At 39.0% G+C, this 21099-nt stretch overlaps 1 protein-coding gene across 2 annotated transcripts; it reads right to left on the bottom strand.

Annotated features, from left to right (window-relative positions):
- Positions 1-1168: 1168 nt before the first annotated feature.
- Etaa1 (ETAA1 activator of ATR kinase) lies at positions 1169-20539 on the bottom strand. 2 transcript variants are annotated; one of them, XM_041669864.1, is made up of 6 exons: positions 20245-20539; positions 19200-19328; positions 18692-18768; positions 15899-16011; positions 13531-15127; positions 1169-2427 (listed from the first exon to the last, which is right to left on the bottom strand). In XM_041669864.1, exons 1-6 carry the CDS (start codon positions 20474-20476, stop codon positions 2332-2334), a joined length of 2244 nt encoding a protein of 747 aa, XP_041525798.1. In that variant the 5' UTR covers positions 20477-20539; the 3' UTR covers positions 1169-2331. The 2 variants fall into 2 exon arrangements, with proteins under 2 accessions (XP_041525798.1, XP_041525797.1); XM_041669863.1 differs by lacking the exon at positions 1169-2427 and adding an exon at positions 3642-4080 and having other exon boundaries at positions 13182-15127.
- Between the last annotated feature and the right edge of the window lie 560 nt (positions 20540-21099).

Below are 21099 nucleotides of genomic sequence, written 5' to 3'. Positions count from 1 at the left end.
GAAAACCTCTCCAGGGCATTGTGTGCTCCAGGTGTGGACTCCCACCCTTGGAGTCCACGTATTTAATTCTATTGCAAGCTTCACTCACTCAATAGTGTTAGATGGAGCGGACATGGCTACTGTGACACTTTTAACTACTATAAATGAGGGTGTTAGCCCCGGTTCTATAGCAATCCAGGTTTCAAGGAAAAAGTTTTTTTTTTTTTTCAAAGGCCCATGAAAAACAAATGATAGCAAGAGTTTGGAGGTTGCTGTTGCCAATACCCTTTTATTACCAGTCAGATACCAGAAACACTCATGGATCATGATGCACCACTGGTCCCTGCCCAGGGGTGTGGCACCACAATCATCCTGCTGGTCAAGCTAAGCTCACTGTAAATACTGACCTTAACACATGGAGAAGGCTTTGAAAGGAGAGATTAACTCCAACCCCAGAAGCAAATGCAAGCCCTCGTAGGAAGTCTTCCCTCATTTCCTCTGATAGGCTCTTGTGCTAAGCGAAGAAATGATTAGGCTCATAATAGACATTCTTTCCAAACCATGAAATTCAACTATTTAGATGTTTTTATTTTTATTTGTGCTCTACCTTCTTAATAAATTTTCCTACAAACAAAACCAAAAAACAAACAAAAACCCTTACATTAACCGGCCTTGCCTTTGACTAATTTTACTACACCCGTTCTTAAGAAAAAATAAATAAAATGCAAATGGCTAGCTCAAAGTGCAAATTCATATTTTATAGACGCCAATTTTCCACGTTGCTAAGTGACTACCTATGGTTTTCACTCACGCTGTGTAGGTTGTTCAATAGTGTTGCATCACCCTGAGGAAAAGCTTACTCTAAGTAAAATCAATGACTACTGACTTCTTGCTGCACGTGTGTTCTGTCATGACAGCTTTACTGGGTAAGTTCAGATAACCTGATGTGGGAGGTGATGTATGCTGGGAGTATGTTTTATTGCCATTGGTTAATAAAGAAGCTGCTTTTGGCCAATGGCTTAGCAGAGTAAAGCCAGGCTGGAAGGGACATATGGAGAGAGTAGGTGGAGTGAGGGAGAAGCCATGTAGCTGCTGTGGGAGACAGAGGCCGGACAGAACCTTACCAGTAGATCACAACCACAGGCAATACAAAGATTAATTGAAATGGGTTAATTTAAGATATATAAGAGCTAGCTAGCAATATGCTTAAGTGATTGGCCATGCAGTGTTTTAATACAGTTTCTTTGTGGTATTTCAGGTCTCGGTGGCCAGGAACAAATGAGCAGCCTCTGCCTACACTCTCAAGACAATGTTTGCTCTTGTAAGATATACAACAGTGACCTTATTTTGATTATGGAATTTTTAAATCACACTTGGTATTAAACTATAGAGTTCGAGAAAGTCATTTAATCTATTTACTAGATTTCCCTCACATACAAAATAGAAGTGTTATATGATTGTATTGAGAAGAATTAAAAGGAAAGCTTAAAACTACTTGGTAGGTAAGTAAAACATTTAGCAATGTTAAATGAAGCTAACCAATTAAGATTTATTACCCAAAGAACTTTAGAAAGACAAAACTCTACAATCAACACCTATGCATGTTCACTTATGACACCTAAGAGAAGGCACAAGACATCTGGTGCTCTGTGAATTCACAAGTGCTTATGAGCATACTAGTAAAAGCTGAAAATCATAGTCTAATTCGAACAATTTAAATTCAGTTTAACACTTGGATCAATTAAATGTTAAATAAAATTTAAACTTTTCCAAGAAACATTTTTCAACTCTAAAGCTGAATGACTCCGAGCTATAATTTCAGTGGAATAAGAAAAAATTCACAAACAGAATGTGACCACAAATCGTTCAGAATATAATTAGTAGCCATCACATATCAGTAGTAAGCATACAGATGCAGAGGAAGGTACTCGTTCTTTGTAATTTAAAAGTATATTAGGAAAAAAATGTGGTTCATAACTATATATAACTATTTCTGCAATAACTAACCCATGTTCTTGTAGTCAGTTATCTGTCTAAACTCTGCAACAATGGTCTTGCTGAACTAACCTTTCTATGAAGCAAAAACAGCAAAAAGGCTTACAAAAGAATATTGCTTCCAGGCCTACCAGCTGCTCCTTTGACTTTTGTGGATAATGTCTCTTGAAACTGGCAAAGTGCCAACCCATGCAAACTAGGCAGGTTTTCACATGCTAGTGCTTCCAACAGCAACTGAAGAATGAGGATAGTAGAATAGTGTGAAGGCAGGGGTATCCTGCTGGAGAAGCACACATTCACCATCAACAAGTGCTTTCATAGTTTCCACGAAAGAGATGACTTCCTGCTGAAGCCAGGTCAGGTATGCGTTCCCAAGAAACAGATGCAACAGGCCAGTGTAAGAAGATCAGCAGAACGACTTAAAGCATTCCACAGAAAGAAGTTACAGGAGAACTTGAGCAGAGAGAGAGAGAGAGAAGACTTAGAACAGACTGAAGGCTCATGAGAAAAGCAGTCTTTTTACTTGTTTGCATCAAAACTTGCAACATTTATTTAGCTCTTTATAATATACTCTTTGGTAAATAATAAGAACAACTAAAATATACTTATATATCATCTGAAAAATGGTACACACTTAATAACTATCAGATTGTCACAGCTCAAAGACACCTGAACAGTAGTGAACACCTTACCAAGACGGGTGCTCTTTATAGCTAAACTTTTCTTCATCCTTTCTAAAAGCCATTTAGAAAAACACAAGCATCCTTACTGTCATATACTCTCCCCACTAGTTAAGGCTTATATTACTATTTTAGAAGACAAAAAGGAGGCAGAGACAGAGGGGGGAAAAACAGTGAAGTTAAATAATTGATTGGAAGGAAAATTACAGTAATAAGAAAACTGAAAATAGAAAGTCTAATTTGGAATCCTGGAAAGATCAGCTAATTCTTTAAAATAAAGAATATATATAAGAACCGTTAATAAGCAGTCCTTAATGTGTTTTGGATTATATTTTAGTGTTAATGCCCCTTCAAATTATTTTAAGTACTAATAGATTGAAACAAATTATGTAATTCTTTATATGTTCAGAAAAATCAATTCTAACATAAACAAAGATTTGTCTGTGACTTTTAAAGGAAAATCATGAGCTAGGCATAGTGGTACTCATAGCACCGGGAGACTGAGGCAGGAGAATCACTGTGTTTGAAGTCTTCTGCATGACAAGAGTTCAACGCCAGTTAGGACCACATAGCAAGACCCTGACTCAAATACACATGAATATAAAGAAAAAGAGCAGCTTGGATTGTTCTATTTAACCTATATGATAAAGGAACTCGATCAGACAATATGATTCTGTTAATTCTAATGTTAATGATGTTTTATGACTTTGCTTAATCTATTTTCTTTTTATTTTTTTTTGCTAAACTACACTTAACGCTAGTCTGTTTTTCCTAATGGAGACATGTTTTCAAATTGAATCACATATTCAGAAATATTAAAATTTAAACCTACCTCTGGCTAGCAACTGAAAACAATATTTTTTTTAAAAAAAAATTAAATACACGTTATCTACTTTTCAGCAAGGTCACTAAGACTATGGAAAAATTAATTAAAAATTGTACTGTATAAAGAAACCTTAAGTAACTGAAAAAAACTACAGAGCAGAGTTAGTTTAGTCATTTTAATCTGTTAGAAGCGTTACAGCTGTCTATTATTGATGATCAGTTGCTATCATGTAATAAAGACACATACTTCCCTCTGTAGACACATAATTGCTAACTCTTCAAAAACTTATACATAATTCACATACAGCTCCAAGAAAGTTTCATTTATAATAGTAAACACTGATTTATTAAATAATAAAGTAGAAACCCATGCTTTTTAGTCAGCATTAAATTTCTCACAGAGAAATCAAGAAAAAAGTCCTATCATAGATAGTTATTAATAGCTGTGAAACCGTCTAACTCCAATTTCATCAAAGCAGTGAAATGGAAGCTGAATGCAAAGCAGGCAACGCCTGTGTTTTGGCCTTTCTTCGAATCAGTGCTTCCTGTCTTTTCTGTTGGATTTCTTCAGGAGAATACTTTCTATTCCTCTCCTCTTTACCTAAAAAGTAAACAAAGCATAGGGATTAATCTTATAACCTGTAAGTTATCCTGAATATGATTTAACTTCTGCTTTTATATTGCACTGGTTTGATCATTAAGTAACACAGAACCATCATACATACAAGCACATGTACACACATAATACATACAATGTGCTAGGTCAAGATGATGCCAAGCCTCTACCCAATATTCACATTCAAGTATGATAAAAACTGATTTTCGAAAACTCAACAAATAATTCATGAGAACAATGACATCTAACCCATGACTATATAAATTTCTTTTACTACCAACTTTTAAATTATATAAACATTGATACAGAGTAAAAACATTATGAATTGAACTGTCTATCAATCCTTCAAATATAGCTGAGAATGATGAGTCATATTTGCAATGCCAACACTCTGGAGATGAAAGGAGATCCAGTGAACACTGCCTGCAGTATGTACTGCAAGATCATTTTTCTGCTACCTAAGACAGTCTTGGAGAAAAAGGGGAAGGGAAGGCAAGGAAAAGGAAGGAGACTCCAAAGACCTATGAAGGAAAGCTGGATACTAACACTTACTTTTTTCCTTAAAAGAGTGAAAAAGTTTACATTTACTCTACCAGAAAAAGATTTGAGTGACAGAATGAAACTTCTCATGTCCAACTGTGTGGGAGACCCGGAGGTCGATGTGCTCACTGATAAGCACTTGGAGAACCAGGAATGTTAAACACCCAGTTTCTTCAAAGAAAGGGATGTGCAACTTATCAGCCCAGAAGGCTAAGATATGACATGGAAATATCCTGGAGTTTTGTGCGCTGTTTGACTTGAGACCACACTGAATACTCCCCCAGACTCTTGGCATGAGATTGTCAATCTACATAATACATCTTTATGGAAAGTGTCATATGTAATCTCTATATAGAACCCATATGTATTGACGATGTCGCACTTTACAAAGAGTTTCTTTGTAGTCACATCTTAACCATTACTTTGCACATGGGACTGAGATAATTATTGCCAAGACCCCTAAAACACAAGCTATTTATAATTGTTTAAAATATTATTTTCATTGAAGAATGTATCAGAAAATTGAAAAGTCTCTGTGTGTGTATGTAAGTTAAAGCTTTAGATTAGAAATTACTCTCATTGAAATGACATTAATATCTAAGATTATAACCCTAATATACATTTATGTAAATTTACTGATTAAACCCTAACTTTTTAGCTGAATCTGTATTATTATTAGTGGAGAAATATTTAGGTAGTGAAATCAGAACAATTTTACACAAATTTCTCTTGTTCATGAAAGGAGACTCAAAATATATCTACTTTCTTTCTTGGTATAATCAGAAATTGGAAAGGACAAAGTATTTTTATTTCAAACCAATTATTACATTTACAAAAAAAGTGTAACTGGCCACTGGAATTAAAATTATATGCAGTAGGGCTTTAATCCCTACTGGGTGGTGCACACTTTAATCCCAGCATTCGGGAGTTAGAGGCAGGCAGGTCTCTGTGAGTTCAAAGCCAGCCTGGTTTACAAGAGCTAGTTTCAGGACAGGCTCTACAGCTATAGAGAAACACTTCTAAAAAAACCAAATAACAACTAACTAAATAAATAAAGCATATGCAATAGATTCATTTTAGAAACCTCACTAAACTAGTTATATTTACTTTAATATTTACAACTGTAATACATTGACAACAATTTTTAACATTTCAAGGCACGTTGGGCTGTAACATGGAAAAATACTCATTGTACCAAAATTTTCTACCTTTTTGGAAGAAATCTGGTTTTAGCTGTCAAATTTCATAACATTCTCTTACATCGTATTTTTAGGAATTAATATATACAAGTACACAAAGTTCAAAGGTTTATATAGAATTCCTACTGTACTGTTTGTAATTGTAAAAAACCTAAGCTTTCATCAATAAAAAAAATCTTACCCAATGTGAACAACCATATAATTTAACATACAGCACATAGGCACTAAAGAACTAAAGGAAACCTACAGGTACTAAAAGAAATGACAGTTATAATTTATTAAGGAAATGCAAAAATCAAGCATGTGTTATCCAGTTCTGTCTATTTAAATAAAACAATAAATACAGAAACACATCTTTTTATATGCATAAAAAATCATTCAAGACAAAAAGCATAAAGACTTGAAGACAAAGCTGAAGAATAATTTCTAAGAAAGTGTATTCCAACAGTAATTTTAAAAAACGATTGCGACATGTAATACTTCAGAGAAATAAATAGTTAGACTAAACTAGACAGCTAGGGCTGTTACACAGAGAAACCCTGTCTTTAAAAACAAACAAACAAACAAACAAAACAAAAGAACAATAACAACAAAAAGAGACCAAACCAAAGCACTTGTAGTCTAAGAGAGGAAAAAAACTGAAGGCATTAAAAGTAGAGCAGTGGTTGTGCACTTTTAATCCCAGGACATGAGGCAGAGGCAGGTGGATCTCTGTGAGTTTGAGGCCAGCCTGGACTACAGAGTGAGTTCCAGGACAGGTTCCAAAGTTACAAGGAAACCCATTTTGAAAAACAAACAAATAAATAAAAAACTCAAAAACAAAACCAAAATAAACAAACAAACAAAAAAAAAGAAACGCATAAAAAATCCCAAATCTATGGAAGTAAATACTGAATGCTGGCAGAAGTACAAGTCACATCTAATGAAAAACCTACCAGAACAGCAGACCTCTCAGAAAAAAACCTAAAATCAGGAGATAGCATGTCTGATGCATTTCACATAAAAATTACCTACCAACCAAGATTACTATGAATACATATATGCATATACAACAAAGTTATCCTTTGAAGCAGAAGGAGAAACAAAAATCTTCAATGACTAAAATAAGCAGTACCAATTGATGACCACAAGTCATCACTGAAGATGACAAAGTAGTGGTTCTCAACCTTCCTAATGCAGCAACCAATTTATTGGGCCAAAATTATTTGCCATCTCAGGGCCTGTACCTCGAGGCCTATAAGAGAGAAAAAAAGCCTGGCTCAAGTTTGAGTGAGGAAGAGACAGCAAAAACTAGGTAGACGCCCCTTCGGCCAGAGGGAGGGAGGGTTTGGCTGCCTCTCATTGGCTGGAGGTACCCTCATATCACAAGATGTCACTATATATATATAAGCTGACATTCACAGTAATTAACTGAGTTCCTGCTTTGAGTTGACTCCCTATCATGTCTGATTGTTAGGCATTGTAGGGCTGCAGAATGGACAGATAGCACACTCATCTTTCTCTGGGGGGGTGAGGAAGCTTAGGAAGCCTAGCAACTGGCACCAGAATGTGGGGCACTGGTCCCACTCCCAAGTGGTCTTCAAGGTGAGTGGGACCCCACGAGGGGTAATGAAACTTCACACAATAATGATCCAGCGCTTAAGGCGTTGAGTGAGATATAAGCTTCTTTCCCAAGGCCTGGGATTGTCAGACCACAATGTGATCCAGGCATGGGAGGATATAATTACCATGGCCCCCTGGGTACCCACCAGGAATCTTTTCTCGTGGGACACATGGAACCAGGTGGGGACTCTGGCCATAGAAAGGGCAAAACACTTTGCTATATCCCCATCATTGGAGTTCTATCCAACTATTATGGCCCTTAAGGCATGTTTTCACACAGTTGCTCTGCCTCCTTTAACAGGCGGGTAAGGAAAAGGTCAGAGACCAGGAGAGTTTTAAAGACTCTGAAAATAACTGGCTAGGAGGGTGAGGGAGAAAGAAAGAGCGAGAGATCCCAGGCCAGAGTGCTGAGAGGCCTGTGGTCCAGCCAGAGCCGCCCCCCAGCTGCACCATGCTTTGTGCTGCATGTCCTTTGCCGCACCCTGGGGCGTGGGGCTGGGCAGGCCTGCAGCTGCCCACTGGGCTTAGGCAGGGAGCAGGGAGGCAGCGGGGACCGATGGCATGCCACCACGGATGAGAAGGCATTCACCCAAGGAGCTGGGCCAGTGGGTAGAGCAGCTGAAGGAGTGAAAGCAGGTAAAGGAGAACCAAGTGTGGATCGCTCTTAGAAGGTAGAAAAAAACCCATATATAGTCAACATCTCAGAGGACACCAAAATCTCCCTGGCCTCATTTATTTACCAAGGGAATGCTGCTGGAGATGCTGCAGCTTCAGGGACCTATCTCAAGGAGGTCTCAACTCTGACCATACAATGATATTCAAATGCATGACTTAACTCATGTCAACTGGAGAGGACTCAAATACCTATACCCACAGAGCCCCGCAACAGAATTAAAGAGAATTGTTCATAAATGTAAGACTTGCCAACAGTTTCTCCACATCTCCCCTCCCCTTTACAAGGGCTGGGGGTAAACCCAAGAGGGTTAGGACCTAATATCATCTGGCAAACAGATGTAACACATTACCCTCTGTTTGGCAAACTAAAATATGTTTGTGACCATAGACATGTACTCTAAGGGATGCTGGGCTACCACCCACTGGGGAAAAGGTAACTCAAGCCAAAAGCCATTTCCTACAATGTTTTGCTATGGTGGGACTACCACAACAGGTCAAGACTGACAACGGACCCTGTTTTATAAGTAAAACATTAAATGAATTCTTCCAGAGATGGGATATATCCATACCACCAGGATCCCATACACCTTTCATGGTCAAGTGATTGTTGAAAGACATCACCAATATCTTGAAGAGGTCCTTATAAAACAGAAAGGGGGAGAAGTCTCCCCCCATCTACAATTGTAAAAGGTGTTATTAACCATCAATATTTTTAAATTCTCAAAAATCAGATGAACAAAATGGATTCCAGAAACATTGGGGATCCCTACCAAGGAGGCCCTGCCTAAAGGTTAGGTGGAAGGATCCTCCCACTAACCAGCGGAGGGGCCCAGATCCCTTGTTAACACAAGGCCTTGGATTTGGATGTTTTCCCAAAGGGGAAAACGCCTATATGGCTACCCCTCACCTCAGGACAATGGGGAAGACCAAGGTGACCAATAAAGAACCAATAAAGAAAGAGAGAGATTATGGTGAACAACCCTTAAATTCAAAAGAAAAGAAAAATAACCACTGCCCAAGAGAGAGTAACCCTTTAGGATAGTGTTTCCTGTTTATCTATTTCATATGGCCCTCCCGGCGGTAATCATGTTAACTCTTCTCACAGAAATCGAGGTCCAGGCCCCCAAAAGGTGACGTCGATCCTGCGGAGCGCTGGCACTGGAAGGATCCTAAACCAGACTTCTCAGATGACAACCCTCTGGACATGGTAGCCTGACCTCATGTTTGACCTCTGCGGTTTGGTACATGGAAGCTGGGATATGAGAGACCGGGATTCCGGGGATGGAAGGAAGACTTGAACACCGAGGCTCTCACAGGTGCACCCTACCCCAGGCATTCTACCCTAATGAGCCTGGGTGTTCTCATGTCCTTAGGAGACATATCCTCCCCTGCAGAGATCCTTTTATGTATGCCCAGGGAGCAACCAGACTGCTTCCACTATTGCTATTAGAAAGTGTGTGTGTGTGTGTGTGTGTGTGTGTGTGTGTGTGTGTTGGGGGGTCGTCTATTGTTCTTCCTGGAGATGTGAGCAGACTGGCTGGACATAATTAGAAAAGACAGAAACTGCATTACGTTATTTAGAAAAGTTTTTGGATTCCTTAGCAAGGGTAACCTTACAAAATAGGAGAAGCCTGGACTTGCCGTTTATGGAACAGGGAAGAATTTGCAGTGCACTTGGGAAAGAATGTTGTTTCTATACAGACCATTCTGGGATAGTTACAAGAACCCTAGATGAGTTAAGAAAAGATAATAATTCATTTAAGTCAAGAACTCCCATGAGACCTGGTTTAATTGGTCCCCACGGCTTACCACACTTGTCTCTTCCCTAATTGGGCCAATGGCTATTTGTTTACTGATCTGTATTTTTGGCCCATGAGTCTTCCAAAGGCTGAAACAAGCATCTCAAAAACAGATACAACAGGTACATGGCCCTTCGAGTACATTATGATAGACTCAATACATCTCACCCCACGGATGAACTCTCAATTTGAGGATGTCCAGGCCGAAACTCCAGATGGGGTGGTCCTGACCTGTACTCTCTCCCCGGTGGGCAATTCTGGCTTGGTAACCGGGGTAGAGGGTGGGATCAAAAACAAAAGGGCGAGATGTTGGGCCAAAATTATCTCAGGGCCTGTACCTCAAGGCCTCTAGGACAGAAAAAAGCCTAGACTTCGAGGCATGTAAGGACAGAGAAAAGCCTGGCTCGAGTTTGAGTGAGGATGAGACAGCAAAAACTAGACAGACGCCCCTGCAGCTAGAGGGAGGGTTTGGCTGCTTCTCACTGGCTGGAGGTACTCACAGTAATAAACTGAGTTCCTGCTTTGATTCAACTCCCTATCACATCTGACTGTCCTGTATTGGTGAAGATACTGAACGGGTGTCCTGTTGAATGAACTGATAGCACTCAACTTTCCCTAGGGAATAAGGAGGCTAGCACTAATTAACAGTTTCTCATATTGTGGTAACCCAGACAATAACATTATATTCATTGCTACTTCATAACTATAATTTTGCTACTGTAGTGAACTGTAATGTAAAAATGTGTTTCCCAATGCTTTTAGGCGATCCCTATAAAAAGGCCTTTCTACCCACAAAGGAGCTGCAATCCACAGGTTGAGAACTACTGTACTAAAGGAATACTATGCACAGATGAAGAAAGATTAACAAGTACAAGAGCTATAGAAGTAATAAATTTTAGCTGGGAGGCGGTGGCGCTTGCCTAGGCAGAGGCAGGTGGAGCTCTGTGAGTTCAAGGCCAGCCTGGTCTACAAGAGCTAGTTCCAGGACTGGCTCCAAAGCTACAGAGAAACCCTGTCTTGAAAAACAAAAACAAACAAACAAAAAAATTCACAAAAACAAAAACCAAACAAACAAAAGATGTAATAAATTTTAGAAATAACAAATTTTAATGGATGAGACAATAAAGAAACTGGTTTTAGGAAGAAATCAAGCAGTTGTAAGCAGGTAAACCAGAAAATCTTTCAAGATGAAGAAGGAAATCATTCCATATTATGAACAACCACACTAAATGTAAACAATCGTGATTCTCCAGTTAAAGATTATTGAATAGAATCAAAGTATTTGCTGGATCTCAGGAGGTGATAAACAGAGAATGAAATTACAAAAACAAAATGAATCTGAAAGCCCAGACCACAAAGCCAGGTTTTAAGCCAAACTGAAAGGGTATAAAGCAATTCACTGAGTTTTAAAGGAAGCAATCCATCAGAAAATATGACGAAGGGTGGGTGTGATAGTAATCCCAACACTTAAGAAGACTAAAATCAAAGCACTAAAATTCTCATGTCTGCCTGAGGCTACAAAGTGACAGCAGCCCAAACCACGGAAAATCCTATCTCAAAATCCAAATTAAAACAAACAAAACAAACAAGAAAAACTTGGCCACCATACAGATGGTTTGGTGGGTAAAAAGGTTACACTTCATGACCTTATTGTAAAACAAGACCCACTCGGTAAATAGAGATCTGAGAAGGTGATTGCCACCAAGACTGAGGGCCCTGAGTTTGGCAGAAAAGAGAACTGACTTCCAGAAGTTGTCCCATTGACCTCCATACTTGTGCTGTGGCTTTTGTGCACCCATCTTACCTTTGTTAACAAGGTAAGCCATCCTAAGAAATATGAGGATGGAGAGATCTAATCACAAGGAAGAATTTTAGTACCATAATATTCCATTTTTGTCAATAGACAGATCATTCAAGCAGAAAAACAAGTAATAAAACAACTCTCCAAGTTAACTATTCCACAAATCAAATGGATTTAAAGGATAAATACTGAATATTCAATTCAACCACTGCAGAAATTCTTCTAGCAAACCATTAAACTTTCTCGAAACACATGTTATGTCCTTAAGTCTTAATACATACATACACAGACACACACACACATGAGGGGGAGAAAATAATTTCTTCTGTTATCAGATCCATTGGAGGGTGAAAAGTGTGTCAGGAACTTAGAAATTTCTAGACTCGAGTAAAAATGAAAACACAACTTACTAGAAATTCTGAAAACAGCTAGGTCACCGCTAAGAGAGAATTTTATAGCTAGGAGTTGCCTATATGTAAAAACACCAGAGATCGTAAGTAATTCAAGTTCACTCTACAAAGCCAGTATTAACTTTGATATCAAAACGGGATAAGGATGTAACAATACATTTCCTTGGAGAACATAGCAAAATTCACTTAATAAAATACTTGCAAATCAAATTCAGTAACTTATTAATAGGATCATGATCAATCTGATTTCATTCTGAGGATGTAGACATGATTCAGCCTACACAAATCAACAAACATAAAAATAAAATGAAGGATAAAAATCGCATGATCATCTCAACAGATGTGGGGAAAGTTTTAGACAAAACTGCTTACTACTTCATGATAGCAAGCAACAAAGAAAAATGAAATAAAGGATGACTATTTGGGATGAGAAGGAAGCCAGTAGGAAAAAGAGTAATTAGAGGTAGCAACTACAATAAAGTTATGTTATTACAAGTATGAAAATGTCATAATCAAACATCACTTTATATGATATAAGCTGACGAAAAAAGTTTCATGACATATACCAAACTGTGCTTTTCTCAGATAAAATTACTCCAAATTATTATATAGTATTCTATTTCTGATATTTTAGCATGTGAGACTGGTTAAGGGTTTTTTAGATTATAGTTTTAAATTTTATTTGAAATGAGTCATTCACTGAAGGTTGCTTTATACATATAAATGTTTTATGTGGGTTAAAAAGCCTAGTTTGTTTTTTGAAGAACAAAATATAAAGGGGACATAGAGGACACTATAAGGTGGTAGCAATATTGTAAGGTGGACAGTGAAGATACAATTACTGAGGTACGATTAAGGGAATTTATGAAGAAATAAGAACAATCAGAAAAAAAGATCAACTGTAATGATTTTTAAAAGGTTGCATCAAGTATCATTAATTTTGTCACAAGTGTCACGAATTTTGTATCAGATACTAATTATACCTGGTTAGGCAAAACAAGTAAACAGCATCAATAATTTTCAAGATAATACTTTTCAAAGAAAACTATTTTATACATACCTTTAGAACATGGTGTCAAAGATTCAGAATAATTTATTGAAGATGGGTGTTGATTAGCCTCAAGCAGTGAACTGACAGTTTCTTTTTTTCCTAAATCCTGCAAGATTTTGCTAACAGGTATACTTCCTGCTATACAATTTTGGTTTAATGGAGAAAGAAACTGAGGATTTTTTGTCTTAAATGTAAATTTTGAAACCTTCAATAACTTGTCATTCTGAGCTTGAGTTGCTGAGGTGATGTGGGAAAGCTGATGAGTACCCAACTTCATATTGGTAATTTCTGTGCTCACAGGACCCAAATTAACATTCAAACTTGAACTTCCTGCAAGCATAAATTTTGAGCTATTCACCTGGACTGGTACATGTTGATTATCCCTTGAATTCTTAAAGCACACAGACATATTTGTTGTAGCATCCAAAATACTGGGATAAGCTCCACACGTGTCTCTTTTCTTTACCTCCAACGATTTATGTATCTCTGAGTTAGTTGTTAGGGACGGTGGTACCGAGGAACTGGTAAGATTCCAATGTTGTTTAGATGCAGTAGAAATATTTCTGGGTCCCTGTTTGGAAGTGTTATTTATACTTTCTGACTGCTTGCTGCCCTTATTTTCTTGTTGAGTTAGTCTTTCAATGTCATCACATGCCTGATATAACAAATCGTCATCTACATCATCCGCTTCCCAGGTAGTCTCGAACTCATGGCATGCTTCAATTACTTCACTGGCCACCAAAGGATCATTCCAGTCATCGAGGGAAGAACTGAACTTTGATCCATTAGTCTGGTTTGTGTTTTGATCCATTAGTCTGTTTTCTTTGCCCAAGAATACAGAACCAAGGGGAGCAGTATCAATAGGCGCTTTCAAAGGCAGGTTAACACTAAGCCCATTGTTTCTTTCATTAAGATATTTTGAGTATGAACCAGAACTATCAGAAGCACACTTAACTGTACACTTACTGCGACTATCTTCTTTTACTCTTGCAATATTAGAGACATCAACACAACCGTCATCTTTAATGTTACCCAAAGATTTCTCAAACCTCATTTTATTTCCAGTTAATGGTAACTTGCTTGATTCATCACTTGGATGTGATAAAAATCTATATTCTCCAGAATTTCCTAGTTCTCTGTTACATGGCTTTGAAGGAAGGTCCAGGGTTACTTTCGAATCTCCCGACTTTCGACCTAGATTCATATTTGCTCTTGATGTGATTGTATCATTTTTAGCAGTGATGGTACACGCTGCATTCTGACTCGTACCTTGGGCAGCTGTTGAAGGAGGGGGTTGAAGCATTTCAGCATTTTCCATGAGGAAAGGTTCATTGCCTAGCAAGCTTTCCCAGTCATCCTCAAAATCATTAGTAGTCAGCCCATCAAGATGTTTAGTAGAAGCTTCTGGCTTCTTAGCACAGGGAGTCACACATGATTTTCGCAGTAAGGCAGTATCTACCTGAGGGGAAGGTGATATTGGAGTTCTGCTTGGCGGGTTTTCAGTGACCAGAGTTTCATTAGTAATAATTTCCTCTTCTATTGAACTGCTTTTCTTCACAAAGGTAGTTTTGCTATTGTTCAGAAAAGAATTCGTCACACCTTGGCTTAGCTGTCCACTACACATCTGAGTGGAACCATCAAAAATAGCATTCAGGGCTGCTTCAACATTTTGGTCAAAGGGTTTCTGACTGCTGTCTTGCTCCTTTGCCACAGATATTCTGGTGTTTCCTTCCATTTGCTTCTTCATTAGAGCACAATCGATTTCCGGAACTGTGTTATCTATTTCCATCTGTACGGAATCTTTACGGTGGTGTATATGTCCCGCTTCTGAAGCTGCCTGGATAAAATCATGATTCTTTCCATCTTGCTCTTGAATCACATCAAGTTGCTCCATATTTTTATCAAACTGCTTAGCCAATTTCATGAGTTCTTTTTCTCGAGTTTTTGTTTTTAACCTATTAAAATATCATTGAAACATTTTAATTAAAAAACTGTCTAAGAATTATTCAATTATCATTTAGTATATTTTGGTGTAACAAAACACCAAATGTTTAAGTCTCAGAAAAACATGTCTTTAACTCTGGAATTTTAGATATCAAATCAAAAAAGTTTACTAGTTTGGTTTATTCTAAAACCTATAATGCTAGTAAGTGGTGTGGGACTGTATTCTGTCAATTATGTTTTAAATAAATGCTGATTTGCCAGTAGCAAGGCAGGAAGTATAGGCAGGACAACCAGACAGGAAGTAGAGGCAGACCAGGAAGCTCATTCTCCTCCACAGTCCTGTCCCAACCAGAGAAGAAGGAAGAGGTGATTAATCCACTGAAAAAGGTACTGAGCCATGTGGCTAACATAGATAAGAATAATGGGCTAATATAAGTTATAAGAGTTAATAAGAAGCCTGGCAGTGGTGGCGCAAGCCTTTAATCCCAGCACTCGGGGGGCAGAGAGGCAGGCTGATCTCTGTGAGTTGGAGACCAGTCTGGTCTACAAGAGCTAGTTCCAGGACAGGCTCCAAAGCCACAGAGAAACCCATTCTCAGGGGGAAGGGGGGAGAGTCAATAAGAAGCCTGAGCTTATGGGCCAATTAGTTTATAACTAATGTAGATTTCTGTGTGATTTTCTTTGGGATTTACAGATGTGGGAACCAGGGAGGACAAAAACCTCAGTCAGCAAGTAAGAACATCTGCCTCATTGAATTATAAGAAGGTGAAATCTGAACTCACTTTGTGCAGCGGATTTTCACTCTTGACTTTTCTTTTGCTACGCTAGGAGTACAAGGAATAGCAGTGTCACCAATCCACACACCCAGCATGGAGTTTGTCACTGGTTTTTCGTCCTTTGAAAGAGGGAAGAAAAAGAACATAAGAGCACCACAAAGTAAGAGACTAACCCTTCTCCCCAAGAAGAAGGAAGGAGAGTGGAGACTAGAGGGGCAAGAGAAGAGTGTGATACCAGTCACTTAACAAACTCAAACAACGAGAAACTGGAGAAAGGCTGGAAACATGATCCATTTATGCTTCCACGAGTAAAAAAAGAAATATTCAAATTTTTATAAACATTCAAACCATATTTATAAAAACTAAGGTTTGATATATATTACCTACCAAAAGCATTTTGATGTCATATACATATAAAGGAACATTTTATAAAAGGGAATAACATTTCAGTTGTTGTAAGATACTCATAAAATCAGAACAAACTATGTACAACTATCAGAAATGAAAATAAGAATATATCCAGAATTCTTTCTGTAGCAATGATTCTCCAATTTTTGTTTCTTATTCTCGCTAACTCTTTATCTAAGAACCAGAAGTTCCATCTTGACTTTAACTGAGCACAGACAGAGTAATGTCAGGACTAGATATTTTAGAGCAAGGTCAAGGCTAAATCTAAGAATGGGGAGACAGACAACAAGACAAAAACAAAAAATTTGAAGTAAGAAGTGATCTTAGATTAGGATGTTTCTGCTGTATTTTTCTGTTCCTTAATCCCGAAAAAGCTATGGAATGAACATTATATTAAAACTAGCAGTTCTCCATCTGGCAAATGGACTATAACGTCTGGCAAACCTCTAGCTCCAAAAACATTTATAATTTTATGATTGCAGGTCACCACAACATGAGGAACTGTTTTAAATGAGGCAGCATTAAAAAGGTTGAAAGCTACGGTTATACTTGATCTTAAGGAGCACACCGTAAAAAGTTATATAAATGATGAAAACAAAGATATCACCTTAAACACCGCTGAAGTTATCACTACAGAAAATGGAATGACTGTCTAATATGCAAATGTATGTCTTAAAAAATGAAATCTGAAACCATTAGGAGGGAACTAAGTGATTTGAAGATAACTAACAAAACTTCAAACATTTGTAATTATGAGGGTCTGACACTTGGAGATGAATTAACTAATCCCAGTGCAGTTTTCCATGACTCCAGTTACCACGGGGCACTGCTGCCATTTCTTCACAACAGCTGCTATTCCCAGCCCATCTCGTAAAGCCAACAGGATACTCAACATTACACCACTAGTCAGGCTGGCCGGCCCGAAAGTGTTTTGTTGTGCTTCTTTGATTTAGTTAATGAAGATTTACTGCTGACATACAGAGTAATAATATTATGGCATAAATGTACTTTTAAACGAAGTATTGGTACAATGAATCATACCAAGATAGTGGAAGACCTGATTTCCTGCAAGCTGTCCTCTGACCTGCACACATGTTGTGGGCATGCATGCACACGCATGTACGTACAGCTATGAGAGCACATATGCACACACACAGACACACTTTAGAAAATGGAGAAAGAAAATATTAAAGTAAGGAGAAGAAAGAATAGAAACTCAGAACAGTTGATGTTCTTGGCAATGCTGCTTACTAACGACAGAACTAATACAAGGAATAACAGTTACTGGATTCCTTTGTGTTCCACAATTCACTAAAACTTCTATTTCATTAAAGCATCACAAAAATTAAAGTGAAGGAAAAAAATCTTTGAAGATGGGTTTATTACAATAAATAAACCATAATTTATTTATAGCACTCTATAGTTTATTATAAATTTTATATAACTTAATCCTAATAATCCATTGAAGACAGCAAATCAGGTAATAATTCTTTGTGGCTGAATGAACTAAGGTTATGAGCATTTCGCTACTCGGAAGAGACTGTATGAGGCCTACACCTAAGCCCAGCGATTGCCCCAGTTTTAAAGCATTTCTTGGTGACTTTATAACTCAGTGGATACAAGTGAGAGCAACTGCAATGAGGAAAATCTGTCCTATAGACAGTGGACAAGCACTAACAACCAAAACTCAAATTTACATTGCTTGTTCTATTATACAACTGTTCAAAATACAATGCAGAAAATGCTGCATGGTGTTAAATATATTAAAGACAACAAAAGTAAAACGCTAGTCACTAATTACTACTCCAAGAGAATTAAAGCAAAATATCTACTTGCATGTGCAGGTTCTACATCTAACCAATGGCAGACGAAAAATAGGGGAGAGATACAGGCATTTTCTTTGATTTTCTTCCCTAATAGTACAGCATGACAATTAACTGTATTACTTAAGGATTAAATAAACTAGAGATGACTTAAAGTTTATGGGGTGGGCTGGAGGCATAGCTCATGGAAGAGCACTTGCCTAGCAGAAGTGAGTCCCTGGGTTTGAGTTCCAGCACTGCAAAAAAAATAAATAAAATAAATAAATACAGTACATGGGAGGATGTGCACAGGTTACCACACAAAACCACACCATTATCTGTAAGGAACTTCAGAATCTGCAAACTCGGGTATTCAGAATGGTCATGAAACCGTGCCTCATGGACACTAAGGGATGACAATACTATCCACTCTACAAATTGTCTCTTCTTTCAAGACACACACCCAGAAAGAGAAAAGCCAACAGCAACCTCTCTTGCTCTAAATACATTATTTCAAATGGGAAAGAGGACACAAGCAAGCAGCAAACCAATTTGGCTGTTTTATAAACCAAGAAACGGCTGTCTTTACCTGAGGAGCAATGCGGTTGACAATATGTGAAATCTCATCCGTGTATGGAGTGGGAATCTGCTTTTTTCTTCCTTTACCTAAAGAAACAGACATTTCTATAAATCTTAGGCCAAGAATTTTAAAATCTGTTGTTACCTTTTAGAAAATGATTGTAACCAGTGCAACTTACACTACAGTATATATAGTGACTCTGCACTAACATCACGTGCCTATTAGAAAAATCACTCAAGAGTCTCAAGAACACAACAAAAAGTGCACTGTATCAAAGTTTCTGATGTTATCTTACTAAAATGTTACAAATACCAATCCTTCACCAAACACTTAACCACATAACAACCCCCCCCCCCTTTTTCTTTAGAGACAGCCTTGGCTGTCATGGAACTCGCTCTTGTAGATCAAGCTGACTTCGACCTCACAGAGATCCGCCTGTCTCTGCCTCCCAAGTGCTGGGAGTCAAGGCGAGCACCACCACCACCCAGCTTCCATATAACAATTGTATCAGATTTACCTAACTGTTTGGTCATTGGAGAATTCTGATCCCAGAAGATATCGGTCTGTCCATCTGGATCATTAGGAGAACTTAAGGTATAGGATAATAAATCCACTTTCATAACTCTTGTTGGTGTCTCATACTGTTCTGTACAAAATGACAATTGTCCCGTTTTAAGCATTCACAAGAGCAGCACAGACAAATTATTTTTATGCCCAATATAAAACGTCTCTTCAAAACAACTATTTTAAACACAATAGAAATTTTTCAGTAAAATTGATACTTCATAAATTTAACATTGTAGTTAGTATTTTTTTTTAATCCCATAGGCCCAGGAATGATACCACCTGGTCACTGAGTTACTATCTCCATAGCTTCCATACTTTACGAACCTTCTTGCTGTTAGCAGATACACTGCCAACTATCCAAACAGAAACCCTAGTTAAACTCGTTTAAGATCCTCCTATCAAGTCTGCCCGAATTTTATACTCTAATTAACAACTCCAAAAAAACATGAGTGATCTGTTCCTAGAGAAGTTCTGTTTAGAATCACTTAAATTTTTACAATTGCATTGTTCTTTCTTGGATTTGTTTTGTCATAGCAGAGGCAAACAAGATAACAGAAGTTTTATTTTAAGAACACACTCTAGGAAAGGTTTTTATTAGGTTAGGAATCTTTAAAAAAAAAAAATCTAACTCGAAAAGTTAACAGAAAGGAACGCTCCATTGGTTTGCTATTCTAACCGGATGTTATTCCTAGCAAGTTCCGGAAACAAACGACAGCTTTGAGGTGACTCTTTTTGAAAAGCAAAACAGTGCAAAAAAAAAAAAAAAAAGAAGGGAAAAAAGAAAAGCTTAGCTGCCCAATTCCCCGGGGATAGTTTAAGGTACAGGGTCCGCTCAGAACCAGAGTCAACCCAAAAACAGACACCGCTGCCCGGATCACGGGCTCCGCTTTGCAGCCTAAGCCTCCCGCGCACTCCAAACCCCCGGAGCTGCTCTCCCTGCCCTCTCCGCACCCCACCCACACCCGGGCTCGGCTCCCCGGCCGCCCTCTCCTCACCCCCGGGGCTCCTCCGGTCGTCAGCCGCCGCCTGGAGCCGCTCCCGCCGCAAAGGCCGAGCTCCAGCCTTGCAGGGCCGGGAGTTGCGGGCCGCCCTGGACCATCGGGACCCCGGCTCCACTGCTGGGCAGCAGTCGTCGGCAGCCGCCCTGCGCGGCGTGCTCCTCCGGCCAGGGCTGTCCGCAAACTTCCTTCGCCGACTCATTCCGGCGGCACCCTCCTCCTGCCGCATTCACATTGTGCAACCGAGGAGCTGTGCAACGGCTCGGCACACCGCCTGAGCGCCAAAAGCCACCGCCATCTTTGCAAAGTAAGGCGCGCAAAAGACGCTGCCGCTGATTGGCTGCGTCCGACTAGGGCGGGGTTGCTGAGCCTGACGCTGATTGGCTGCGTCCTATGATGGGCGGAGATACGGAGGCTGCCGCAGTGCTAGCGGCAAAGGCAGTTCCAAGTAGAAAGCTTTGCCTAGACGTCTGTCTTCATCCCTACCCAGCAAAGGAGGAATTGCAGAACTCTCCTCTGGACAAGTGGTTGTGGGGTAGCATGTGGGACAGTAATGCAGTAGCAGATTCTTGTTGAATTTACAACTTGTACTGGCCGCTTTTGGGTGTCAACTTGACACAAGCTAGAGTCATCAGAGGAAGGAGGAGGAAATGCCTCAATGAGATCCAGCTCTAAGGTCTCTTTTAGAGATCAGTGGGAGAGAGGCCATCCCCTGGTGGGTGGTTTTATTCCTGGGCTTTTGATCCTGCGTTCTCTGAGTTGAGCAACCTCAGGGGAGCAAATCAGTAAGCGCCTTCAGTCCATGGGCTCTGCATCAGCTCCTGCCTCCAGGATCCTGCCCTGTTTGAGTTC

The sequence above is a fragment of the Microtus oregoni genome, unplaced genomic scaffold (genome assembly GCF_018167655.1).
Source record: "Microtus oregoni isolate MIOR12 unplaced genomic scaffold, Mior012 000019F_ref0000042, whole genome shotgun sequence".
Classification (NCBI taxonomy): Eukaryota; Metazoa; Chordata; class Mammalia; order Rodentia; family Cricetidae; genus Microtus; species Microtus oregoni.
This window is presented reverse-complemented; position numbering and strand designations above follow the sequence as displayed.